General features: G+C 41.0%; 1 protein-coding gene across 7 annotated transcripts; it reads left to right on the plus strand.

The window, feature by feature from the left end:
- Positions 1-27768, plus strand: ROPN1 (rhophilin associated tail protein 1). 7 transcript variants are annotated; one of them, XM_058731138.1, is made up of 7 exons: positions 1-218; positions 6175-6295; positions 15437-15564; positions 19233-19350; positions 20649-20810; positions 26893-27068; positions 27558-27768. In XM_058731138.1, exons 3-7 carry the CDS (start codon positions 15449-15451, stop codon positions 27622-27624), a joined length of 639 nt encoding a protein of 212 aa, XP_058587121.1. In that variant the 5' UTR covers positions 1-218; positions 6175-6295; positions 15437-15448; the 3' UTR covers positions 27625-27768. The 7 variants fall into 7 exon arrangements, with proteins under 7 accessions (XP_058587121.1, XP_058587123.1, XP_058587124.1 ...); XM_058731140.1 differs by having other exon boundaries at positions 1-175; XM_058731141.1 differs by having other exon boundaries at positions 1-168.

A 27768-nucleotide genomic window follows, 5' to 3' on the forward strand; every position in this document is an offset into this window, starting at 1 on the left:
AGGGGAAGGCGAAGCGCTAACAAAGCCTGGTCCCGCCCCACCTCTCCTGTCCCTTGAGGCCAAAGCTGGTACCGCCTTTCCCCGCCCAAGTTCTGCGGCTTTCCCCAGCCCCCGCCCGGGGTGTGTGGGCCTCCATCTGTCCTCACATCTCCTTCCGCCTGAGGCCAGGTGCGAGGTGAGGCCTCGTCCCCGACATCCCGTTTGAGAACTAGCCTCAGGTAGCAACCCCTAGGGGAAGAAGAGGGAGGGAAGCGCCCCAAGCGCCCCGAGGGCTGTGCGGGTCTGAGGGAAGAGTCCTGCACTTGGGCTCACCTGGATTCTGAATCCCTCCTTGTTCACCGAGCAAGAGGAGGGGGCTGTGATCTTTAAGAGAATATGATCTTGGGAGATTACTGCTCTGTACCCAAGCTATGTGTATATTTTGTACCCAGGGCTACTATTTTATGATTTCTTACACAGACGATGGTGATTTGAAAACCGAACGGAATCTAGGATCAGAGACCCCTACTGACTAGCCAAACCACTTTTTTTTTTTTTCCTACCTGTGGGGGGATTGTCATGAGGATTAGTGGACATGAGTAGCACTATAAAAAACTGCTATCAATCATTCATTTTCCTAATGTCTATTGATCAGTGACTATATTCTAGGCTAGGCTATTCCTATAGTGAGCAGAAACTGTCCCTACCTTCAAGTATATAGTCTTATGGGGGTGGCAGGTGTTCATTAAAAATCGCACAAATAATGTAATTAGAGCTGAGACGAGTGCTGCCCAGGAGAGAGGCAGGTAAGTGGTGCTCTGAGAAGGTGTAATGGAACTGACCTGAGATCTAAGAACCTGTGAAAAAGTGGGGAGTTAATTCCAAGCAAGGGGAACCATGTGTCCCAAACCCACTACCTTCTATTCCAAGCCCTGACTAGTGTATACGATTGCCTGGTCCTTGTTTCCAAGAGCTGTTCGTAGAAACTGCCTCTGAGATTCTGGTGTCTGGAGCCTTTCATTCATGTAACTGTGGCCTTTCGTTAATAGAATTGAAGCTCTACTTAGCCCACACCAATAAAACCAAATGAGCAATTCCAGAAACAAATCTATATTCCACGTTTGATAAGTCCTATATTCTTCAGCACCCAGCACATATGTGTTGACCTGCCATTGCACACTGGGTGGCATGTATGCTTCAGAAAAAAAGGAAACCCATTGAATTTTAGAGTTGTGGGGCCTGGAATAAATAATTGAGTAAGGTCTACCATACTGAGAGCTTTAGGAGTGGAAAAGAACTTTGTAAAACGTTAGAATCATGGAACATTAAGATAGAATGGACCTTTCCTCACTTATCTGATGTGAACAAATGGTCTCTATTGCTCAAAGGCAGAAAAGTTGGGCTTTGGTGCCTCTTCAACCTGAGGAGACTATGATTCTAAGTCTCTGTGGCTCAAAAGTACATGGAACTCCTGAAAGTCAAATGAAACATGGAAGGAGAATTTGACCTGCCCCTCCTTCAGTGTCCTCCATTTCTACTACCATCTACCCAGTCACGCACACTTGAAAAGTGGGGTCACCCTATACTCTTCTCTCCTCCTCCTCCTACACTGGTTCCCAAGTCCTTAATTTCTGCCTCTCTTATCCCTCCCCATTGTAACTGCTAAAAGGCAATGATGCTCTCAAGAGTTGTTGCTAAATGTGCCACCATATTCTTTTAACCAACCTCCCTGCCTGGAACTTCACTCCACTTCCTTCAGCCCATCTACACAGCTGTTGATCCTTCAATATGTGTTTCAGAGTCCAAGAAAGAGTAAGAAATCATATACAAATTTAACAGCGTTCAACATTAAGAGTTTTTAGCTATAATGGGATTGGACTAATGGAAGATTGGCTAGTTAAGATGTAAGGAGAGATCTGAAGTATACAGTAATCACAAATATAAGGAGCAACCACTACCCTCGAGATAGATTGCCCAAGAAAGAGCTGACCTCCCAAGAGCTTGTCAAAGAGAGTGTGGCCACAACTCACTGAATGGTAGAAAAATTGATGAGGTGCCAGACAGGCAAAAATCCACAGTCTAGGACACTGAAGAAGTCATTTACGAAAAGAATATGACCATGGGTGAATATTGTTCTCTGCCCAAACTTAGTGGGAGCACTCTACTACAAAGCTTCCCAAGAGAGGTGCCAGGGGAAGCTGCTAGGCATTGGGTCCTGCTAGCTGCCATGCATTGTGGCAGTCAGACATGCATGAGATCACATCCTGTAGGAACCAGAGGCTGGAGAAGCTGTGCACTTCAGGATTGCATCACTAGAGAAACTTCATGCTCCTGACGCCTAGCAAGTGGAGCATATGGAAACTGCAAGAGAAACCCTTTCTTCCTCCAGTATCCCTCCAGTGTCAAACTCTACCAGCAGAGTTTGACATGGCAGATAACAAAGGAGAAATATTTAAAGAACCCGGTTCAGTTTTTGCTGAGAAGCAATGGAGGGTGAATTTGGAGCTGAGAGGCAATAAATTGGTAACAGGCATACCAAACTAACACCCAAATCTGATTGTGTGACCCTAGTGCTTAAACCCTCTAGTGTCTCTCTATTGCCTTCAAGATAAAGTTCTAAAGCCTTAGCAAAGCTTACCAGGCCTTTTATATTCTGTACTTGGTCTATAGTTCCAGGCCTAGACGCAACCACTCCACCTCTGCCCACCCTAATCCTCCATAATTACTCACAGTTCCCTTAATTCACTACATTCTTTGATACTTCCATACCTTTGTCTAAGGAGTCCTAGCCATTAAAAAAAAAAAATCCTTCCTTGCTCTTATCAGTAAATAGGTGCTTACTGAGTATCCACTCTATACCTGGCACTATCGTGGGAATTGACAATACAACAATGAACAAACCAGGCTTCCGAAGTCTCTGTTCAAATGCCATCACTCTTTGGGAAGAATTTTCTGATGACTTTCTCCTACCTGTAAATGTTAGATGTCTTACCTAGAAGATTCTGTTTTCCTATATCTAGTGCAGACTTTTTAACACTTATCATACCCTATTTTAGTCACTTATTTTCCTAACAATCTCTTCTACTGCCCATGAGCTCTCTGAGGGCAGGGTGTATGACTCATTTATTTCTGTATCGCAGTATTCAGCACTAGTCCTGATCCATAAAGTTTCATTGGATTATTAGCTCAGGATCACATAATCAGTCAAATACAGGCCTAGGACAAGAATCCTTGTCTCCCGTCTAATAGCCGAGAATGCCTCTTCACTAGAGCTTTCTCTGCTCTATGGGTGTTATACCTCACCCTGATGTGAAGGACAGTGTTTTTCTGTTGGAAAAGACAAGTGCAATGTTGAACATCATCATGAATAACAAAAGAAACAGAAAAAAAATAGATCCCTATCTTATATGGAAAACTGTGGTGCATTCCCTCAGAGCTGTCACATATTTTGAGTTTCTAAATCATAGTACTGCTATAATGAAATGGGAGGTAGAGAAGACAAGGAAAAGTATGAACGTGATGTTGGGGGTATTCTGACAACTTCATTCCGAAAAAATGAAGGCTGATAAACTTATGACAGATGGTGTTAAAGTGACCCCAGTTTTGTACACCGATCCCCAAATTAGAAGACGTGTCATGCAACTTTAGAGAGCACAGTTAATGTAGCAGTCTATAAAGGGTGTCCTGGGCTTGCGGACCGTGATATGAACCTGAGGGATTTAAAATATTAGCATGGCTAGTTTAAGATAAATCAAAAGAGATACCTGTTCACCTGTTAAATGATAAATATGTGGAACTCATAACTTCCAAGAGATGGTATTAGCATGATATATAAGCAATTTTGATAAATTTGCTGATAACAAAGCCAAAAACTACTGCTCAAAAAAATGGACAAGGTCGGGTAGGACAGCTCTTAGCAATATTGCTGTTGGCATCCAAATGCTAAATTGGCTTGACCGTGGATCAAGCCCAGGATGGAAAAAGATTCAGATTTCTGTGAAATAAAGTTGGAGAGGCAAAGCTAATTAATATGAATAAGTTGAATTGTGGAGAACTTGGAAGTCAGACATGGCATCATTTTGACAAGAAAAGAAATGAAGATCCACTAAAGATTTTTGAGAGTGATGTGATGAGTGGTTAAGACATTTTATGTGGGAAAACTAAGCCTGAGTTTCCTGCCATTGGGAAAATGATTATAATATTAGAAATTACCTACAAATAGGGTGTTGTAAAGATTAAATGAGATCATGAATGAGCAATGACTGCTCTTAGGCCCTTCTTATGCTGGGCATCCTTTCATTCTTTGCAACTGGGTGTAATATAGTTAGACAATTACCATATCACCAGGACAAAAAAATTAGGACATACTCTGACAAATAATTTTTGTTCCACTTCAATGTTCTAAAAATGTACTTTTCATGATACAAATGGGAATATCTTGGATATTTCAGTGATTTAGGGGGACAGCAGGACATAATATTTGAGACTAGGTTTGTCCTAGAGAAAATCCATAATGTGTAAGTGCATTATTTAGAGAGAGGGAGGGAGTATAGTATGGAAAGAGCAGTGACGTAGCCCCAGATTCTTGCTTCAGCTCCAACATAAAACTGTTACCTTGTGCCAATGCACTCCACCTTTTTGTACGTCAGTTCTCTCATCTGTAAACAGAAAATAGTGTAAGTCAAATTGAACTCCTTCCTTTTTTTTAAAGGTGCTCCTTTTTGTTTTCTTGACAGCTTTCTAAAACTCATCAGGGACTGAAGTAGGGAATGAAAGAGAAGGAGGATAAATCAAAAATGGCCATAATGGGGGCACCTGGGTGGTTTAGTTGGTTCAGCGTCTGACTTCAGCTTAGGTCATGATCTCATGGTTCCTGAGTTAGAGCCCCATGTAAGGCTCTGCACTGACAGCACGAGCCTCCTTCGGATTCTCTGTTGTCCCCTGCCTCTCTGCCCCTCCCCCACTAGTTCTCTCCCTCTTTCTCTCTCAAAAATAAACATTTTTTTAAAATGGCCATGATAGACAAGGCAACTGAGAAAGTAAGTTTCAGGTGCTTTTATGGGAAAGAGGAATTGATAGGAAAGGGTAGCTGGTAGATAGGACTGCAGCGTGGTTGAGAGTCTACTGGAGATTTGGGAAGCATTGGGGTAGAGCTCTGGTTGCAGCCACAAAAATCAGCCTGACCTCCAGCTAGAATACAGGAGGGTGCAGCAGCTCAAGATTCCAGCTGTGACAACTTTAAAAAATCTAGAGAAAATAGTTTTGAAAACATTGTAAAGACAGCAGAGGGCTTTAGAAGCAATGAGGACTAGATTGATTAAAATTCCAGGAGGGTGTGGAGCCCTTCCAAGGTGAGCTGAAGATCACAAGCCATTTTTTCCCCTGGAGCTATTTGCCAACTCTGGCTGTGGACTGAGGATTGTGCTTGACCCTTTGCAGAGAGACTATCCTGGGGAGAAAGTGAAACTGATAAGGCTTTTGTTAGTCAAACACCAGTGGCACAACAGACTAGAAACTTTAGTTTTTACATGTCTGGTATATAATTTAAAAAGTACTGGGTATGCAAAGAAGCATGAAAATGTGTTTAGATACACTGAGGTAGGCAAAGGATGGCTGTGTGAATTCATTCTGACATCTCACTCAGGTAGGTAATGACTTCATGTACTGAGAGTAGGGACAGTAATAGTTGGGTGGGATGCAGCCTTGAGGGGAAAGTCGTCCACTGGAAATTAAACAAAAAATAGAATTATAGTGATGGAGAACGCACAAATCAAGCAAGGTGGAAGCAGGAGTGAAGCAGTTCCAGAGTAGAAGTGAGGCATGGTTGGAGTGTAATGCACTCGCTGATATTGTAAAGATTATCATGCTGTTACCGCTTTATAAAATAATAATAGATTAGTAATAGATTAGAACTTTTCTGTTCTTTCAAATGCACTCAGCTGATCTCAATCTTAGAATCACATGGCCATCTTAAAATTTGTTCGTGCTATGGTGTTTTATAAGTGTCAGAAATCTTAAAGACCCCTCCTCTAACAACCCAGCAGGCAATGTCAATTCTCATGAGGGAATCCCAGCTCCTATTTATAAAACTAGTGTAAGGTTACACTGCCTTAGAATGCTTCCTCAGTAAGGGAGGTTCTGCCAGTGATTAGCCAGATGTTCCTACTTTCTTCCCTTGGCTCCTGTTTTCTTTAGAAAGTCCCAGGTGTCTTTGGCCCATGGAATATTCTGTGAATTCTATTTCCCTGCAATCAAAAGAAATCTATCTACTTTGCTAATTTGTCCCAAACTTTCTTGCTGGCTTCTAATACTCTAGGTGAGTAATTTAAACTAGGAGCTAATTTTTCCTTTAACAACCACTATTTTTACAGTTTGTTTTCTAATGGACATTCTTTTTAAGTTATAGAAATCTCAGGTTTTACTAGAAATCAATCGCATTAGTTACCAGAATTTCTTCTGTAACACATAATCTTAAAACATTGAAACTTAAACATTGAAAGAAAACTTAAAAGTTTTTCTACAGAAGTGCTTGCACTTCCTCAACCTTTTTCAAGTGACAGCACACAAAGAAATAAATGGAAGGCACACACTGAGGTAAACTGGAGGGTACTGGGAGGTTTTTATGGAGCTTATACAAAAATTCAGTGCATTTTTTATTACATAACTATAATAAAAAGTAAAATACAAAGTAACAGTAAAGATATAACTGTTTAATTTGAATAAAACTCCCAAATAAACATTTGAAAACTTTATAAAGAGAAGTCAAGTTTGTTTTCTTATCATGAGTTTGCTTTATATCAAGTTTTGTGTTGAAATGAATACATGAGGTTCCTGACAAAAATCTTTTAATGATGTTTTCTTTGAATTCTTACAGTTAACATCAGTGGAAAAGTTTGCCTCACATATGGCTTTTAGCAAATAGTAGAAGGGTATTTATTGATTTTTCTGCAGTTGACAGAAACTCCTTTCTCACTCTTAACCAGAACCTGGATCGTTTACCTTCTTTCTTTTTTTCATTGAAATTCTCATGATAACATGAATAGATTTCTAATGCACTTGAACTTTTTCATATCATTTATTTCCAAATAATGTGACACTTAACAGATGTTTTGCTGCTAGTCTCTTTAGGATTGAAGCTAGAGTATCAGTATCATGTAACTTCACATTTCCTTTCAATCTGCAAGGATTGTTAGTATACTTATTTTCAGACACTCCTTGAGATTTTGATTAAATTCATTCTGGTGCTCAAAAATGTCAAGCAGGCCAATTTTCTGAAGACAATAATCTCTCTTCAACAACTCTGCAGCAAAGATCATTGACTTTTTTTTTTTTTTTCCAATTTTTCTTTTAGCTCCTAATCTCCAGAGAAAAAGCTTTTCCTTTGATAGTTACCTTGGTAGGAAACAGCAGTTTCTTCACATAAGCTGAAAACAGACGGAACCAGAATGGCTTGGATTTTATTAGTAACATACTTTAATGTGGAATTCACATTTACAGGGGAAGTATAGACAAGAGCTCATTGTGAACAAAATAATGTCTTACTTGTATCACAGGCACGGAGAACATGGAGAGCAGATAGAGTGTAAAGCCTGCCCACTTTCCTGTCATCACAGATTTCCCACCGGTATAGGAACGGCTGTGCTTGCATAATCTAGAACATCTGATTTGTTTTAAAGTACTTAGTTACTACTCCATGTACATCGCCCTGAGTAGTTTTGGTACTTTTTGGCAAAACAATACTTTTCCAAGCATTCCTCTCCGGGGATTCTAACTAGTGCTACTAACTAAATGCAGTTACTTAACAACTGCAGATTCACCACTCTGCAAGGAAATGCTTTGATTCATTAGTCTTGTACAGAATGTCATCAATGAATCTTCTAATAGTATTATTCCAGAATAGCATTTATATCTTTCCTTGGCTTCATTTGATCCCAAACATGTGGTCATTTCCCAGGCAGGTTGGTAAAATGAGTAATTCTACAACTGTGAGAGACATGTTGGCTTTATTTCTTAATTATGGGACCTTTTATTTAGCATCTTGGATCCAATCTGATGTAAACTACTATTGTAAATACTGTTGTAAAGTTTCCTAAAAATAGTGGTTTTCAAAGTGTGATTTCAGGGACTTCAGAGGAGCCTTGAGACTTTGGGGAGTAGGAGTCCATGAAATTAAAACTTTTTGTAATAATATTAATACACGATATGCTTTCTTCACTCTTTTTCTTAAGAGCGTACAGTGTTTTCCAGAAGCTACATGATGTGTGATACTATAACAGATTGAGTACAAAGCAGATATGAGAATCTGGCTATCGTCCATTAAGCCAGACATGAAGAGATTTGCAAAAAATGTAAAACAATGCCACTCTTCTCACTATGGGGTTTTTTGTTTGTGGAAGGTATAGTTATTTTTCATTAAAATGTTACTTATGTTGATATGTAAAGGGTTTGTTTTTATTTTAAAACTAATATTTAATTTTTTGTTTTAATTTCTAAAATGATAAATATTGATAGATAAAACCCATATTAACAAAAGCTCTTTGGGGTCCTCAGTAACTTTTAAGGGATCCTGAGACCAGAGACTTTAAGAATTGGTCTCTTAAGAAATTGTCTGGGTAATGTATTTTCTGCTAAGTCCCTGGCATAATTTGTCTGGCACCATTTTCTTCATTTGATAACTTTTCCATGAAAATAAGATACTTAGATAGACAAAAAATGATCAGGGTAAAACAAATCTAAATTTTAAATAACACTAAAAATAATAGATATTAGGGGCTCCTGAGTGGCTCAGTCAGTTGCGCATCACACTCTTGATTTTGGCTCAGGTCATGATCCCAGGGTCGTGGAACCCAGCCCCGTGTTGGGCTCTGCCCTGGGTGTGGAGCCAGCTTAAGAGTCTCTCTCTCTTCCTCTGCCCCTCTCCCCTGCTCATGCTCTCTCTCTCTCTAAAATAAAATAAAAAAAATAGTAATAGGTATAAATAAAAATGATTAATATTTGATTTTAAATTTTACTTTATGGTAGGAAAATAAAAAATATATTTCAAGTATTAAGGCGACTACAAGTCTTTTGACCATAACAAATCAATTTGCAAAGAAAATAAGGTCCATTTTCTTATAAGTATTTTTAAATAAATCACAAAATTTTTTAAAACTGAGCATTTGATAAGTAAAGTGGGAATTTTGAAAATACTATTATTTAATAATCAGAGTGTTAGATTTCTAAAAATATAAACGATTACTTATAATCAAATGGAGTTAAAATAGTTTGAAAACTATTTTTTGTAAGATATTAAAAAGGTTCAAACCCCTCAACTAAACAAATTATTTTCCATTATTATTTGTTTTTATAAATATTGTTTTTTATTTCTATAACAAATGTCATTATAAAATTTCATTATCAGACTTTGAATATTTTACATCAAAAGCCAAGAATAAATAACTATAGAAATCAAGTCAAAATTTCAAAAAATGAATAAGTGATGATGATAATGATGAGGCATATGTGCCTTCTTTGTTGGGGAAAAAAATGTGAAAAATAGCAAATTAAATCAAAGGAAGACCTAAGTATTTGAAACATATGCACAAACGATTATCACTAATAACAAATACATTACAATTAAGCAATGTTTATCAGACTTATGGAGATGGTTCTAACATGATGGTTAAAGTGGAAAACCCTATACAATCATCTCCTCTGGCAGGTGCTGCCCATAAAACCTTAAGCACAAAAACAATAATTACTGGAATATGGAAGTTTACTGACTGAGCCAAACAGTATCCACATATAATTTCAACCGTTATAAGTAGGTGAATGGTTGTAAAATGGTTGTAAATTTTGTATCACTATAAAAAGTTTACAACCATCGATCTCTCCTGGAGACACCTGTAGCCCATTCTGCTTTGGCCACTTGTGGAAAACTCAGCTATAGAGATCTGTAAAAGATAGAATGGGGTGAAATGGTAAAATGTGTATTATAATACTATCTGATGATTCTCAAATTTTCTAGGAAGGCCTATGGCATAGTAGGACGCAAGGTGAACCTTAGGGGTGTGTAGAGTTTGAATAGATGGAAAAAAAGAGAGCACTTCAAGTAAGCCAGCCAGAATTAGCAAAATACTGAGGAAAATAGAAAAGCAAGATAGAGTTCTACTAACAATGGATGAACAAGTGCTAACCTTCAGATATATAATCTCTTGGAAATATGCCAGAGTAGACTACGTGTTGGAAATTTGTGTTGGTAAACATTAGTAGAAAAATTCTAGTTTAAAATTGTGTATAAATCATAGAGAACCTTGAAAGTCAGGATATGATTGCCATTTTGTGAGCAGGGCTCTCACACCTATTAACAGCAGCGTAGAATATAGATGTGGACATGCTGGACACACAGACTAGACCAGAGAATGACCTGAGACAGGGATGCCAGTTAGGAAGTGCACAGCGGGTGGTGAGGGGCTGAACCAGAATAAAAGGAGTAGAAATAGAGAGCAAGGGAAGATTTGGAGACATATTTCAGAGGAAGCATCAATGGGATTTAGTGAGAGATTTTTGAAAAATCTGGTCTGATAATTTCTGTATTTTAATGGCTACACTTAAGACCATTTCTTTTTATTGTGATTACAGATATACTGTATATGGATTCTTTGCTATCATGTCGTTTATCCTTTATCCATTTTTCCTATGCTTTCTCCATTCCATTCTTGCCTTCTTGTAGGTTGATGAAGCTTCTCCCCAGGGCTTGGAGGTCAAATGACTGAGAAAATAGTGGCATGATGTTCAGAAACAAATTTAGGAATGGGACTTAGTTGGGAGATGGAGAGTGAATTTTAGTAGAGATGTGTCCTGGAGATAGTAGGAAGTGAGGTCAGGGATGGACAGACAAGTATAATCAATGCCATTTTGTGGTAGATGGAGCCATGAGAGGATGTGAGCTCTCCAAGAAGGACAGAAAGACAGGAGCTCAGGGTGCTGAAGACTGAGTTTTGGGAAGATTGAAAACTCGTCTGTCACCAGGAAGGAGGAAAAAAGTTATGGTGACAGAGGAGGAGTGCTGACGAAAATAGAAAGACAAGAATGGTATACGCCATCAAAGGAAGAGAAAACCTCAAGAAGGAAAGGACAGTCATGTTTAACAGGCATCTCCCACATCAGACTGTGTGTGTTCAAATCCTGCTTCTGTCTCTTAAGAGCTACATGTCCTTTCAAAAGTTTTATTTCTCCTTAGTTTCATCACCTGTGGAATGGTGATAATATAATCTACCTCATAGGGATATTTTGAGGATTAAGTGAGAATACGTATACAGAATACTTAACATAGTATCTGGCATAGACCAGAAGTTAATAGGTATAATTGATGACTTTTAAGGGAAAAATGGGGTGGTGAGAGCAGAAAGAATTGCAAGAGGTTATAAAAGGAGTAAGCATTCCGAAAAGACTGTAGATATGGAGAACTCACTAGAGATTGGCCAAAAATGGAGAGAGATCTCGGAATATTCTTAGAAGAAGCAATGGGGGTAAAGGCTTTGCTTAAATTTACTCTGGAATGACCAAGGGCTGTCATTCTTACTGTTATCATGGAAGCCTGGTTAATTAGGGTTTGACCATCTTTTCATTTACATGATGCCATTTTAACCTTTAGAATAGAAATCAAACAATTGCACAACTAAAATATCCTGTCAAAATAAATACAAATAGGCAAAAGTACAGCCTCTTTGAAGGAACAGTATGGCACTGCCTGAGAAAACCAAAAATTGAATTTCCATCTGATCCAGCGACCCCACTTCTGGGTATATACCAAAAGAATTAAAAGCAGGGACTTGAACAGGTGTTTGTATACCTAGTTCATCACAGCATTACTCACAATAGCCAAAAGACAAAAACAACCCAAATGTTCAACAACAGGTTGAACACACACACACACACACACACACACACACACATACGCACAATGGAATATTAACACTCTACAACATGGATGAAACTTGAGGACATTATGCTAAGTGAAACAAGCCAAATACAAAAGAACAAATGTTGTGTGATTCTACTTATATGAAGTACCTAGGGTAGTCAAATTCATAAATAAAGAAAGCAGAATGGTGGTTGCCAGGTGTTAAGGGGAGAGGGAAATGGAGAATTATTGTATAATGGGTACGGAGTTTTAAGTTTTGGAAGATGAAAAAATCCTGGAGATGGATGGTGGTGATGGTTGCACAACAGTGTGAATGCATTTCATGCCTCTGAACCATACACTCAAAAATGGTTACAGTGGTAAATTTTGTCATGTGTGCTTAACCACAATTTTATACATATATTCAGACAATATGAAAAAATAAGGCACTGCCCTTTCCTAGATAAAATGGATTGAAAAGTTATCAGAAACAAATGTAATGGTAACTTTTAAATTACGAAATATTTCATACATATAAAATAAAATGCATGACATAAATATAGGATTAAAGCTAATGAAACAAACATCTATGCAGCCACCATCCAATTTAAAATATAGACTATCACTAATGGTGTTGGTATCTCTGTTGCATCTCCCTGACGACCTTCTCTCCTCCCCAAAAGAGGAAACTCAAAGTTGGAATCTGTGTTTGTCATCCCTTGCTATTTGTTGTGATATTATGACATATATATGTAACCCTAAACAACAGATTTCCTTTCCATCCAGCATTCACCCCTGATGGTATCTGTAGCATACTCACTGAGAACTGTGCCATCTTCTCAATGAATTGAAGCTTTTATCATTATGAGCTGACCCTCCTTGTTCCTAATAATGCATTTTGCCTTTAAGTTTCCTGTCTGGTATGAACATTTCTTTTGGTTTTATTTGCCTATTTATCCATGTAGCCTCTCACCTTCAGTTGTTTTGTGTCCTTATGTCTTTTCAGATGTGCCCAAATGTGGATTTTTGAAAAATCTGGTCTGATAATTTTAATGGCCACACTTAAGGCCATTTCTTTTTGTTTTGATTATGGATATACTGTATATGGGTTCTTTTCTATCATGTTGTTTACCCATTTTTCCTATGCTTTCCCCACTCCTTTCTCGGCTTCTTGTGCGTTGATCAAGTTGTTTTGTTGCTATTGTTTTGTTTTTTTTTAAATTTTTTTTAATGTTTATTCTCGAGAGAGAGACAGACAGAGACAGAGTACAAGTGGGGGAGGGGCAGAGAGCGAGGGAGACACAGAATCCGAAGCAGGCTCCAGGCTCTGAACTGTCAGTGCAGAGCCTGATGCGGGGCTGGAACTCACAAACTGTGAGGTCATGACCTGAGCCAAAGTCTGATGCTCAACCTACTAAGCCACCCAGGCGCCCCATTGTTGCTATTGTTTTTAATTCCTTTTCTCCTTTCTACTAGTTTGGTGTTTATATTATTTTTATAGTAATTACTCTTGAAATGTTGCTATGCATACTTGAGTTTTTACAAAGTCTAAAATTAATCAAATCTTTCTACTCTTCCAAATAAAAGAACATACAGTGAATGATAATGGAGTACTACCAACCTGAGGCCACTTTAGTTTCTTGTCTTGGGACTTCCCAACAGGGTCGGAGGTATAAATCTACAACTAATGAAACAGGGCGCTGTCGAAAAAAACCACCAGATGCCAAATAGAAGTGAGGCAAGATTTTATTCACAGCCGGGCCAAACCTGATCTCCTGATCTTAAGGAGAAAAGTGCAGAGAATGGCCCTGAACAAAGGTAGCAGTGAGCTTATATGGATTTTAGCAAGTCAGAATACATCATTATTTAGCTAACCAATTACAATTTACAACATTTCATGGTAACCAATTATATTGTGACACACAGACATTAGTTTTGGCGGGAACCTATCAATTTAAAGTTCTTTGTCTTAAGAGGGTTTAAAATGACCAGTCATAGTTAGACACCTAAGATACCGTGGGGCAGTGAGTTCGTGACTTTTTACATGTTGGTCTTGCCTAGGCCAGATCTTGGTAGAAGGGGTGGGGGAGCGTTTTGCAACCTAAGTTATCTATTTAGCAAGCCGGTGAAGTTACAGAAGCGAGATAGGGTGGTTAGTAATTTCCGATAACCCTAATAGGGAACTACATAAGCTTTTATCTCAATTATTCATGAAAGGTGAGGTTAAGCCGAACTTACATACAATAAGCTTTCTGCTATCTTATAAGTTGACCTATTACACTAAGACCTAGTTTGTGGCAACAAACTGGTGGGAGACTAGCTTGCCCCCAACAAGAAGCAACAATGGAGACACATTTCAGTGTTTTCCCCCCCCTGCCAGCCGGCAGACTACTTCCACCGTTTATGTTGAGGGCGTGTGAACTTGGGAGGGTATCAGGTTTGTGGGGTGGGCGTAAGATAGTCCTTTGGTTCAGTTGTTCACTTTTTGTGGGCCTAAGACCTGATTTGTTTGCAACTTGCCTGGTCATTTGTCTGAGAGTTTCAAGTTTTGGGCATCTACATTTGCATCTTACCTTCTTCATTTGCTTACCAGTTTGGTTTCTGCTTTACTCATTTTATTTGGCACTTGAGGATATCCCTTGCTTTCTTCCATGTCAGCAAGGCAATCTGAAAGGTGTGTTTTCTGGGATTTGTCCAACATGTATGTGTTTTGAAGGGGCGGGGGGCTTTGTTTTGCTTTTTCTTTTTAAAGGTTTATTTATGTAAGTAATCTTTACACCCAACGTGGGGCTCAAACTCACCGCCCTGAGATCATGAGTTGCAAGTTCCTCCAACTGAGCCAGCCAGGCACCCAATGTGGGACTTTTTGGATTATCTTGTCTCTTTTTCTCTGCTAACAGCAGACAAAATCTTTTAATCTGCTGTTTGTGTACCATCTATGGATTTTTATGTTTTGTTTCAATTTGTCCTGGAACTTTTTGAATGAAATGTACAAGTTTTGTCTTTTACAATTAGAAAAGATAAATACATGCAGATGTAGGGAGAGATGTTCACCAGAGAGCTGTTTAATGATTATTTTTATTTGGAAATAGCCTAGTATCAAATAATATTCACAGAGTAAATTTTGCTACAACTTATCCTGCCATAAGAGTTGTATGTGTGTGACATGGAAGATGTTCATGATATGCTGTTGTGCACGACCCCATTTTTATTTATACAAACATACATGTATTTATATTGAAAACATTCTGGAAGATGTCCAATATTTTGGGGTGACATCATTAGGGGATATTTTTGCTTACTTCTTGCTGATCTTTACTTTTTAAATGAAGACGAATTGTGCGGTTTTTAAGTAGAGGACGTAATTATTTACAAGAACACAAAGCAGCGGTTAGTAACCCATTTTCTAACTTCGGAGTTGTGTAACAATGGAATGTATATACCTTGTGGGGTAATGAACTCCCCAGGATGGAGAATATCAAACAGAAGCTGGGTGACCTCTGGTCCAGGATTCCTGTCATTTTATGATTCAAAGATTCTCAATTAATTTATTTATCTTTCCCCTGCCATTAGGTCAACCAATCAATGCCTCAGACAGATAAGCAAATATGCATCCCCCCGGAGCTGCCGGAATTGCTGAAGCAATTCACCAAAGCCGCCATTCGGACCCAGCCACAGGATCTCATCCAGTGGGCGGCTGAGTACGTACTCCTTCTCACCTCAGCCCCAGGTTCCCATTGGAGGTGGAGGAGGGGTGGTCGTCCGGAAAACTGAGGAGGGTGTCAGGACTGCAGACTGGGAATCAGGACTGATTAGCATAATCTTTGTGATGTTCAGCTCTCGAATTGCTTTGATGCTTTAAAATCCACACCGCAAGAAAACACACCGGGCCGGGGTGGGTTGCCCTCCCCTAAGCGACCCAGACTGAGCGACAGGCCGCCAGAGCACTCGGCCAAGTGTCCTGGGGCGATCAGCAGGAGTAGGGTCCCACAGCTCGGCGGCACACGTCCCAGGGCGGTCCCTGCACCCCTCCCCCGCCCCAGAGGACACAGGCGCCTGGAGCCCCGCAGCAGCCGCGCCTGCAGTCAGTCCCTGGTCTAAACCAGGGCCGGGTCTCTGGTCTCACCACTAGAGAGCAGCAACGCGCCTCGGGGAGCGAGGCGATGTGGCCGCAGGCCGGGCAGCGCGCGCTCAGTCCACGCTGGTCCACCTCTGCGGTTGCGTTTTCTTGAGACCCGTTCCTCTGCGGCCGTTCAGCCCCGTTCTTGCCCCACAGACATTCTGTACCTTGTCTTCGGGGAAATCGTTATTTTCTTTAGTGTTTCTCGGAGCTAATTTGTTCCCTCAACATGAAGATGTCCACCCAGTGCACGCTGCACTGAGGAGCAAGGAGGCAAAACGGGGTGCCGAGGGCCGGAGGAGCGCGGGCCTGGCTGAAAACACCGTGCTTCTAGCTCAGGGCCCGTTTTCGGGAGCGACCCCCGGAGGCTGCTGGGTGGAAGGAGCTCACGCCGCGGTAGCCAGCCGCTGGCCCGGATTGCAACAGCTTTGCGCAGAAAGCCTCTCAGCTATGGAATTGCTTCTTAGACAGACATGCCCTCTCGAAACTGGGGATCTGGGGCTTGAGGCAGGGGGTGGGAGCTTACCAGACCTCCTGGTCCATTTTCAGGCTAGTTTTACTGCTTAATGCTGACCTCCTCAGCAGCGTTTCAGGAGGAAAAGGGGAGTCAGAGAGGCTTGTGGAGCCTCGCGGGTCGGCTGGGGGAAGAGAGAAAGTCTTCAGCATGAGGCGTACTGAGCAGGTGGGAAGATGTGGGCACCTCGAGAAGGCGCACAGTGTTATCTGAGTGGAGCCTCAGTCTCTGAGTCGGTGCACTCCCGCTCCGGGTTTGGGTCAGGATGAAGCTTTCACAGATGGAAGGAAAATAAGCCAGTGGTGCTCGTAAAAGGGAACATAATGGGGTTGCTTTGCTAGTAACAAACACTGTTTAGTTTTCCATTCTAAATTTTATATATTCTCTCTCAGACTGAACTTTGGCATCAGAAGACTAATTTCTTTTGGCATACTCAGACAGACTTTGTTTTATACCATACAATAGTTTAAAGCCCCATTTTATTATGCTGCTGCTTTGTAACAAGGAAAATGACATTTCTTGCGATTGTCCCTGACATTTATGGGAGAAAACATTCCACTGTTGTAGCCAGCTTGCTCCCATTTTGTATCGTGTGCTATAAATTTTTTAAGTATCCGTGAAGAATCAGTTTGTAGTTTAACTGCAGTGAAAAAGGAGAGCGTGACCTGAGAGCACTCTCCATCTATTCAGACCTGAAAAGCACTTATCAGATGGTTTTATGTGACTTACAAGTCCATGGCACTTTAGGAACCCCATGAAGTATTTCCAAGACAAAATATGTCTTAATTTTGTGCTTAATTCATCACAAGCAAGCATCTCCCTACATATGTGCTCTCAGTGACGAAATCATCTCCTGGACATCAGCAGGACATAAACTTGTCTCATGGTATGTGTGACCACACGAATTGGTCATAGATGTGAATAACCCTGCAACTGTTGGTTGCAAAAGAAGCTAAATGACCCACAGGGTACTAAATCCGGGAGAACAGCCTCATTTCCACATTCTCTAAATAACTTGGCCAGAAAGTCCAAAGACACTGCTGCTGAGTCTCACTCTCTATCTGCACAGTCACTTCTGTCAAATGAGGTGCCATGTTTCTGTCTCTCCCATTTATGCCACCCAAGTTTCTCTAGTCCACTCCTGTTGTCAGTCTGAACCCACGTGTACCCCAACACTGCACACTGTAAAAGGTGTCCAGACAGTATTTCTTCTGCCCTCTCTGCTGTTGACGTCTGAGGGGTACCTGGAAGGTATTGTTTTAGGCCTTGTAGCTTTAGCTCTGCATTGGTCTGTGGCATAGGGACAGGCAGTGTTTCATTCCCATCATTGTATGGCTTGACCCTAAAATGGGCTTCTACAAAATTCCCTCTGCATTCTTTTTATACTACCCGGATTTGGGGGAAAAATAGTGAAAATATTTATTCATGAAAACTAAACCAGAGAGAGGCAGAGGCATGTGATCCAGGGATAATTACTAACAAGGCTTTTGAAGGAGACAGTCCCTTCCCGACAGCATTGGTGACCCGTGTGTCAACTGCTTATGTCCATGCCTGCTGCAGGCAGCCCTTTTTATCTGAAGCCAGTTTTGAAACAGGACTCAGCATTTTTTTCACCTTGCATCAAAACAAAGTCCACGCCACAAAACATCTATGAGCAGGCAAGTTTTTATGAAAATTTTTGAGGGAAGGTAGAGAACAGTTTTACTTCACACACCCCACATAAGGTGGTCTTGACCCTCTGTGGCTTGTCTTCTCACCTGAGCCTCCCTTAGTGCCCTGCCAACCTTCTCTCCCTTCCTCCTTTAAGCCCAAGCCTCACCACCTCCAGCTGGAGACCTTTCCTGGATCACCCCTAGAGCGGCTTCCTCTCCTCCTCTTTCTTATACAGGTCACTTTAGTGCTCTTCCAGCTTTTTTCTGAGAGCCATATCCCTACACCCTACCTAATATCACCTTTTAGTATGTCAATAGCCATTTTTCTGAAAATAAAAATTTTATGTTTGAAAGACAGTCCTCTAGTTAACTGGGATTCTTCCTCCATAAAAGAGAGAGGTGGATTTAAAATAACAGTGACTTTTCCTCTCTATTATATATATATATGTGTGTGTGTGTGTGTGTGTGTGTGGTGTTATATATGCATATATACATAATGTGTATAATACGTATAGTCTATGTACATATGTATGTATATGTGCATATGTGTATATACATATCATATATAATTATATGTAGTATGTGTAATGTATATGATAGGAGAGAGAAACAAATTACTGTTATATATTATATTACATATATATTATATGCATATCTATTATATAGAACACATATATATCTCCTATTATATGTGTGTGTGTGTGTGTGTGTATGTATATGTGTGTGTGTGCACACACATGTGTATATAAAACACTTAGGAGGGGTGACTGGGGAAAAAACCCAGGCTCAAGATGCTTCAGGGAATTCCATACCAAAATTTTTATTGATCATTCCTCATCCTTAGAGAGAAGCAAATCTTTTTACTCCCTAAGTGTTCTTTATACCTTGAGGGGAAAGTAACATATTCAGGCTTTTCCTGTACATTGATGTAATGAAACAAAGTGTCTGGCATATAGAAGCTCCTAACAAATGCTCTTTCTCCATCCCCTCCCCTCAAGAAAAGGGGAAGGGGATTCTCAAAGCAGCCAGAGGCCACTGGCATATAGGATGTTCTCCCCACCCACCTAACTTTTTTTCTTGTAGTTATTTTGGGGCTATGTCTCGTGGAGAGATTCCTCCAGTGAGAGAGCGGTCTGAGCGAGTGGCTTTGTCTAACTGGGCAGAGCTTACACCTGAGCTGCTAAAGATCCTGCATTCTCGGGTAAGGGCTGCACCCCAGCATCAAGGGGGAGGATGGGCAATGCTGAGTCCAGGTGGGTAAAAACAAAAGCTCACCATCCTCTGTCCAGTCAGCTGGCCACTCAGTATCATGAAATTCACTAAAGATGCCTTGGAAGTAAATCTTCTCTTGGGGAAATAAGAATGATAATGAAATAGACCGTAAGCTGAGTTATCAGTGGAGTCATCCCAGGTTTCCCTGAAGCTGGCAGAATGTCCAGGGGCTCAGTTAAATACTAATCCCTTCACCCCAGAGGAGTGCAGATCCAGAGTCCCTTGACAATGTCTGCCTTACTCATCAAGATCATAATATGATGCCGGTCACAGTTTGGAGAGGAGCGTGATTTAGTTCCCCAGTTATCTCAGGTGCAGACATAACCTAGCTTTTGGAGAAAATCCTGGCTCTCTTCACAGCCACATAATTCTGGGAACTTCCCAGTGAGTGGATGAGGAAGGTCTGACTTGACAAAGCTGCAGCTTGGCCAGTTCTCAGGCAATAATGTTTAGCACCACCAAACTCCACTTTAAAATCCAGGACAGAGATGATTGCGGTGATTCAGGATTGACAGCCAACTGCCTTGCTCCCAGAGGCTTAGCATTTCACTAGAGTGAGAGGGGCAGGGAAGGTGCAGTAGTACTTTGTTGGGGCATCTGTAGCCTTCTTACATCGTTGGCCAACAACTGGCCATTTGTTCCCTTCCTCCTCTTAACCATCAAGCACCTTATGCAACAGATGTGACAGAGATCTGACATGCCTGGGACCAAGTAATATTAGGCATCCAGACCACAGACCCCATAATATTCTTGGGAAAGTGTGAGGGTTGCATGGGAAGTCTAGTGCAAAGATGTCCATAGACCCTAGGAGCAAGAGACTTAATATCTAGTTTTTATTTCCTCACTGATCAGTGGTCTCAGACAAGTCTTCTGCCCCTTGGTGTTTCATTTTTCAGGCTATCCTATCTGCCAAACTAGGGACAAACTAGGGATGAAATGGCAGACAATAAAAGCATCAGAAAAAAACAAAAATGTAATAAGTGTATTATTTCCCTATGATTTTCACATCTAGAGTTAAAATGAATTATACCTCAGCATGCTTTCCACTCCACTGAATGTTTCTCTACTCTACAAAGAGAACTGCCAGGGTCCTCCCCTGACCACCACCCCCTACCAAACCCTTTGCTGTGTGCTGGGAGAACATGGGCTTTGCTGTGCATTGTCCCTCGGGGCATCCTCTCATCCTGTCCCTCACTCTCTGTCTTGCGTCCATGCCCTGGCCTGCAGGTTGCTGGCAGACTGATCATCCATGTAGATGAGCTGGCCCAGATATGGAAGGTGCTGAGTCTCCCAACAGATCTGTTTAACAGTGTGATGAACGTGGGCCGCTTCACGGAGGAGATTGAGTGGCTGAAGTTTTTAGCCCTTGCTTGCAGTTCTCTTGGAGTTGTAAGTGAGCTTTACTGCTTTTTTGTTCCTTACGGGAAAAGCTCTGTCTGAGCCTGGAAGAGCAGTGGTTCTGCACACAGGGTCAGTCTTCTGGGCTGAGGATGAGCATACCTCTTTTGTCTACTTCTCCTCCTCTCTGAGTTAGGTCTTTCCTCTGCCCATCAGCCAGAAGCAGGGGGAAGGAGGAGAGAGGGGAAAACTGTCATCAGACCCTGGGGAGAGGTTACTAGAATGTGGATTTTGGATTATTTGTGAATTTCAGACATTGCACTCAGATTTATTTCTGTCACCACTCCACCCATATTCCTAAAGATAACCAAGAGCCAGCTGTAGATTTGCTTATACTTGGGTTTCAGATACCTAGAAGATATACCAACAGAGACTTTTAAAAAGATGTACAGCCTTATAGAAACTACTATTTGATAAGCTTAACTGTATATAAAAATCAGAGATGAGAGAGCAGGAAAGGAGATATGAGGCTATTTCCAGACTTATAGTCTTGACATCATCATGGATGCAGGATGCTCATACAAATTCATGCCTTTTCCAAATTTGACTTGATTTACAATTGGAAATGGAATGTTTCTGTTTTAAAGAAAAAGATACTGCACACAGTTCATATATATATATATATATATATATATATATATATATTAGGTATCAGATGTGGACTCACTCTTGTTAAACACTGTTATAATAGCTTAAATGAAAATGAATCTGGGGGCACCTCGGTGGCTCACTCAGTTAAGCGTCTGACTTTGGCTCAGGTCATGATCTCGCGGTTCATGTGTTCCAGCCCTGCATCAGGCTCTGTGCTGACAGCTCAGAGCCTGGAGCCTGCTTCAGATTCTGTGTCTCCCTTTTTCTCTGCTCCTCCCCCATTTGCACTCTATCTCTGTCTCTCAAAAACAAATAAATGTTAAAAAAAATAATAAAAATAAATAAAATGAATCAGAAACATGGTTTTTTAAAAATTCCTGGAATACATGCAAGTTTGGAAGTTAATGAGAAAATCATTGCCTCCACCAAAAGCAAATGGTACATAGAGGTAGTTTGAATCAGTCAACAAATCTAAACACCATCTTATTCTTTGTTCTTGAATATGCTTGGGATATGTATCTGACATTTTTGTTTCTGACAAAAGTTACGAGAAATACTACATAGTTCAACTTTTCCTATGGGTTTCCCCTGCAACTTTCATTACAATCATTTCTTTTTTATAATTTTTTTTAATGTGCATTTTTGAGAGAGACTGAGAGACAGAGTGCGAGTGGGGGAGGAGTAGAGAGAGAGGGAGACACAGAATCTGAAGCAGGCTCCAGGCTCTGAGCTGTCAGCACAGAGCCTGACCTGGGGCTCAAACCCACAGACTGTGAGATCACCACCTGAACTGAAGTTGGACACTTAACCGACTGAGCAACCTAGGTGCCCCATCATTATAACCATTTCTTCAGAGACAAGGTGAGGAGAGGCCATTCATTCATGGTTTTTTGTCTCATTGTCCTAATAATAACATTATATAATGAATAAATTGCTCTCCTCCAAAGAGGAGAGGAAAATGCAGCCAGAGTAGATGTTTTGCCTGTCATCACTATCATACTTCTGTGGAAATAGCCCCAAAGATTGGGGGAAATCCAGAAGGGAAAATTAAAAATTGACACATTTTATTAAATTCTCATAGGGTCACAAATGTATTCATACTACTTGCAGAAGTGTTTGGGGTGAGGAGAGGGGAACATACTGTATTTTATCTGTAGTTCGTTATTTTTTCAATGTTTATTTATTTATTTTGGGGGGGGGGAGAGGCAGAGAGAGAAACCCAAGCAGGCCCCATACTGTCACTGTAGAGCCCAATTCGGGACTGGATCTCATGAACTGAGGGATCATGACTTGAGCCAAAACCAAGAGTTGGCCGCTTAACCGACTGAGCCACCTGGGAACCCCTGTCTGTAGTTAATTCTGATTTTCCTGGTCTACCCTACCCACAAAGGGTTGAGTAAGAAAATAAGTAGATTCGATCTAGTCCAGGAATTTTAGTCTGATGCAGTAACTGAAACAGCTTTGAGGTAAAGGCCCAGCCTCTCAGATTTCTTCACACCACCTCACTCTTCAAGATGGCAGCAAAGTGCATAATAGGGAAAGAGTGACTTCAGGACTGCAAAGCCACCAAAGAAAGGGGTTCCCACATCCCTTGGTGAAGTGTGTGAGTCCTTTCCTTGTCCACATACCTCACAGGAACCAAGAGTAACTATGGAAAGCTAAATTCCATTCCTCCCTCTGCTTAGCTCACAGCGCAGCTGCTTAGGTTTACTTTGATATGTCTGCCTCCAAGCCGGGGAGGGGAAACCATGAGGGGAATTGTATCTTTCTACCTCTTTCTAAAATGAGGAGGTTGAATTAGATGTTCCATGAAGTTCTTTCATCTCTAACATTCTGTGATTCTATTCCTTCTCTGCTTCCACTGAGATACCCTCAGGCCTGGCTTTGGATAACAGTGGGCTCCTCCAATACTGAGAGGTACTGAGGTATCTGTGCCCCTCCTCATCCCAAGATCATAGAACACCTAGAGGTGAAGTCAGCCTAAAGGGCTAATCTGTAAATAAAAGGTGCTCTGTGAATCCAGGAATAGGCCCATTTTACCCATTTTTTTTCATGCTGGACTATTGCTAGGAACTTAAAAGTGGAGGTAGGAGCCATCAGTCTGGTGGAGGCTTTGCATTCTAGTTAAGTCATAAATCCTTAGAGGCAAGCCCAGGAATTTCCTCCTTCCTTTGCCAATTCACCAGCCAGCCATGATCTTGGTGCCATTTAGAAAAACCACTTCCCTCCATACAGTCTACTGGCAGGAATTTTAGATAGCAGGTACTTTCTTGAGCTCTCTGGCTCTACACTCATGATTCAAAAGACTGTGGCACGCAGACTTATATTCCTCTTCTCTCTCAGCACTCCTTCCGTTAGACTAGCATATATTACCTCCTGTTCCACTGAGACTGGTTATAGAAAAGGAAGATCATGTAATTGTGTTCACTGGAAGGAAGGACATATTTTGTTAGCAAATGATTCACTTTCTGAGCCTTTCACCTCTGGGTTTGAAAATGAGTCTCAGAAGATGCTTATAAAGGCTCTCTTTATGAAGTAGAGCCCCACATGACCAAAAAAATCTTATGCAACAGAAGGCAGATCCCTGTTTATGTTAGATTTATTTAAGTTTTCCAAAAAGCTCTTGTCCAGAGAATTCTTTACCCATTCATCCATGTATTAAATCTTTTAAAATATTTTAAAATCTTATGAAGACAATAGAGCTTAAAGGTTTGTGTTTGAGTGATCAGCAAAAGATACTATTTAGAGTAGAAAGCACCTGCATTAGCTTGTAGAAGCTGCCAGAACGAAGTACCACAGACTGGGCAGCTTAAACACCAGGAATTTATTGTCTCACAGTCCTGGAGGCTGGAAGTCTGAGATCAAGGTGTCTGAGGCCACTCCCCTTGGCTTGTAAATAGCCCTTGTCTCCCTGTTTCTTCATATGGCTGTCCCTCTGGGTATGCATATATCTGGTGTCTCTATGTCCTAATCTCCTCTTCTTATAAGGACAGCAGTCCTATTGGGTTAGGGCCCACTCTGATGACTTAATTTTAACTTAATTACCTCTTTAAAGGCCCCATCTCCAAATATAGTCACATTCTGAGGTCCTGGGGTTAGGGCTTCAATACATGAATTTTGGATGAACACAGTTCAGCCCTTAACAGCACCCCCACCTGGATGAGTCTGCAGAACAAAGGCAGTAGGGGATTCTTTTTTTATTTTATTTATTTAAAGAGAAGCAGAGAGGATGAGCCCTGAATGGAGATCATAGAGTCCCCAAACCCCTTGGACGTCCTGTCACATACATGTCCCTCCCTCTCCCTGACAGCCTCTTACCCAGCCTTTTGTCTGCCTGCCTCTCACCCTCCTTTCTGGAAGTGCCTGGCCCTCTGCCACATACAGCACTTCACAGGATTTCCAGGTGAGGACTCCCGAGGGAAGGGGAGAGTCAATGAAAATGGCCTACTGCAAACCAAAATTTCTTTGACATAATGTGGCTTATCATTTTAAAATTCATGTGCATTGATGCTTCTGTTTCATAAAATGGCAATGTTTGTAAATGCAGAGAAACAAAATGTAAATATTAAATCAATTAAAATTAATAGTTAATGCAAAAAATGTTTAAATCACTTGTCACTGTTAGGAAGATGGCCAAGTTTACTCAGCATCCCCATATACCTCCTGACATACCCATTTACACCCCTGGGTAACACACACCAGTTAAAGAACCATTATTGGGGCGCCTGGGTGGCGCAGTCGGTTAAGCGTCCGACTTCAGCCAGGTCACGATCTCGCGGTCCGTGAGTTCGAGCCCCGCGTCGGGCTCTGGGCTGATGGCTCGGAGCCTGGAGCCTGTTTCGGATTCTGTGTCTCCCTCTCTCTCTGCCCCTCCCCCGTTCATGCTCTGTCTCTCTCTGTCCCAAAAATAAATTAAAAACGTTGAAAAAAATTAAAAGAAAAAAAAAAAGAACCATTATTGAGACTTCCATTATATTCAGGGGGAGGAAGGGAACAGAACAGCTAATAGCAATTGCAAAGAAAGAACTGTGCTGGCCAGCCTTTGGGGAGATAGTGCAGCTGCCTTTTCTTTCACCCAGGCACACCCAGTTCACCACTCCAGACTCATTTTTCACTGATCCCTGGAAGGTGTTTAAGGATAATCTGCACATCATCTGTTTTGGTAAACCATCAAGACATATATGCTGACCTATCTTTGCTAATTCAGAACTAAACAATCCTTTCTTCGAATCACTTCTTTCCTTTATCCCATAATTTCACAACTTTTTCACTTGTGAAATTTATATAAACAGTAGGTTTATTTAAAGACACAGGTAAAACCTCAGTTCTGAACATGATCTTTTAAATGTTCAAGTTTCATTGTAAGCAGTGTTTGCTTCTGTACCATAAACCCTCTGGAATCCATCATCTACTTAATTTTTCCCCAGCAACAACAAGGTGAATGTTATGTCATATAAAATACTAGGTGTTTTGGGGCACCTGGGTGGCTCAGTCAGTTAAGTGCTCGACTCTTGATTATGGTGCAGGTCATGATCCCAGGGTTGTGGGATTGAGCCCTGTGTCAGGCATCATGCAGAGTGTAGAGCCTGCTTGGGATTCTCTCCCTTCCTCTCCTTCTATCTCTACCCTGCTTGCATGCATGCACACTCTCTCTCACTCTTTCTCAAAAAATAAATAAATAAATAAAATAAAATACTAGGTGTTCTGGGGTGCCTAGGTGGCTCAGTCGGTTGAGCATCCGACTTCGGCTCAGGTCATGATCTCAGAGTTCGTGGTTCGAGCCCCGCATCGGGCTCTGTGCTGACAGCTTGGAGCTTGGAGCCTGGAGCCTGCTTCTAATTCTGTGTCTCCCTCTCTCTCTCCACCTCCCCTGCTCACGCTGTCTCTGTCTCTCAAAAATAAATAAATGTAAAAAAAAAAAAATACTAGGTGTTCTGATTAGATGGATCTATGTGTTTTGGAAGACGTGGTTTTAATGTTCAGTGTCACTTTTCCTGTATCCGGGACTCCTATCTTCCCAGGGACTCACCTTCTCCTCCCTCCTTGCCCCTACTGTGGCATTGTTCCACAGACTGCTGGAGCATATAAACTAGACTAATTACCTCAGCTCTTTAGAGGTAAGATTGGAGAGCAATAAGAATAATTTTAATTTTTTATAATATAAAAATTGTGAGGTTATTCTGATTAAAGTAATAAATATCGTAAAGTATTGAGCAGTTCATAAACTTAGTCCCTCGAGAGTATCCCTCCAACAAAGAAAGGAAAGGAAAAAAAGAAAGACACCCAGGATATCAATATTTTTTAGATCGAATTAAATGACATTTGGGGGTAAAAAATATTTAAGCTTTCCAGAGTATTACATCATTCTCATTTCATTTTATGAGAGCAATATTTTTGTTTTCTTTCTGGCTTCTAAACTCATCTTAGGAATTTAATTTGGAATAGTGACTTTTTTTTCTCATTTTATCTTACGGCTTTATAGACCATTGCCAAAACTCTCAAGATAGTGTGCGAAGTGTTATCATCTGACCATGACTGTGGACCTCCCCGGATCCCATTTAGCACGTTCCAGTTTCTGTACACATATATTGCCGAAGTGGATGGGGAGATCTCTGCCTCACACGTCAGCCGAATGCTGAACTACATTGAACAGGAAGTGTAAGTAACTGTTACACATTGAAGGGGAAAGACTACGAATAAAACAAACATAGCAGGCCAAGATATAGGGAAGTTACTACATTATACTGCCCTGGGAACAGAGAAATGTTGTGAAGAACAAGAAATAAGGACCCAAAAGCAAAGGGGAAAGGGCAAAAAGAATGGCATAGGACAGTGATTCTGGTGAGGGGTTGGAAATGCTACTTCTCAGGCTGTTGCCTAAAATACCCAGTCACAAACTCAGGGGCAGGGCCCAGGCATCTGTGTCTTAGCAAGCCCCCCAGATGATTCTGGCTCACACTCAGGTTTGACAAGTAGGGTAGGAGTGGAGGAGGAGGAGGAGCAGGGGGCCAAGAGGTCAGAGAAAAAGAGGGTGATAAGGGCAGAAGCCACAGCAGATTTCACTTGGAGTGAGAGAGTTAATATATTGTCTTTCTTAAGATTGATTGTTAAACGAACTAACCCCAGATATATATTTTTCCCAAACAGAATTGGTCCTGATGGTTTAATCAAGGTCAACGACTTTACCCAAAACCCCAGGGTTCGGCTGGAGTAAAAGCACAGTTTTGGCAATTTTAAAGGAAGATACAGAGATGATTGAGCTTCAGAATGACTGAATCCCACATGCCATCCAATGTCAATTTTCTTGTACAACTGGTACACACTAATAAACAATTAGGCAAACATGCGAAACCAGAAA

Source organism: Neofelis nebulosa, chromosome 5 (genome assembly GCF_028018385.1).
Source record: "Neofelis nebulosa isolate mNeoNeb1 chromosome 5, mNeoNeb1.pri, whole genome shotgun sequence".
NCBI lineage: Eukaryota > Metazoa > Chordata > Mammalia > Carnivora > Felidae > Neofelis > Neofelis nebulosa.

What these genes read in the sequence shown, in the direction of transcription:
- ROPN1 (XM_058731138.1), top strand. Translation starts at nt 15,449, where the DNA reads ATGCCTCAGACAGATAAGCAAATATGCATCCCCCCGGAGCTGCCGGAA. An exon ending in CTTGCAGTTCTCTTGGAGTT is followed by an intron (nt 20,811 to 26,892) that starts GTAAGTGAGCTT and finishes ACGGCTTTATAG; the next exon opens with ACCATTGCCAAAACTCTCAA. An exon ending in AACTACATTGAACAGGAAGT is followed by an intron (nt 27,069 to 27,557) that starts GTAAGTAACTGT and finishes TTTCCCAAACAG; the next exon opens with AATTGGTCCTGATGGTTTAA.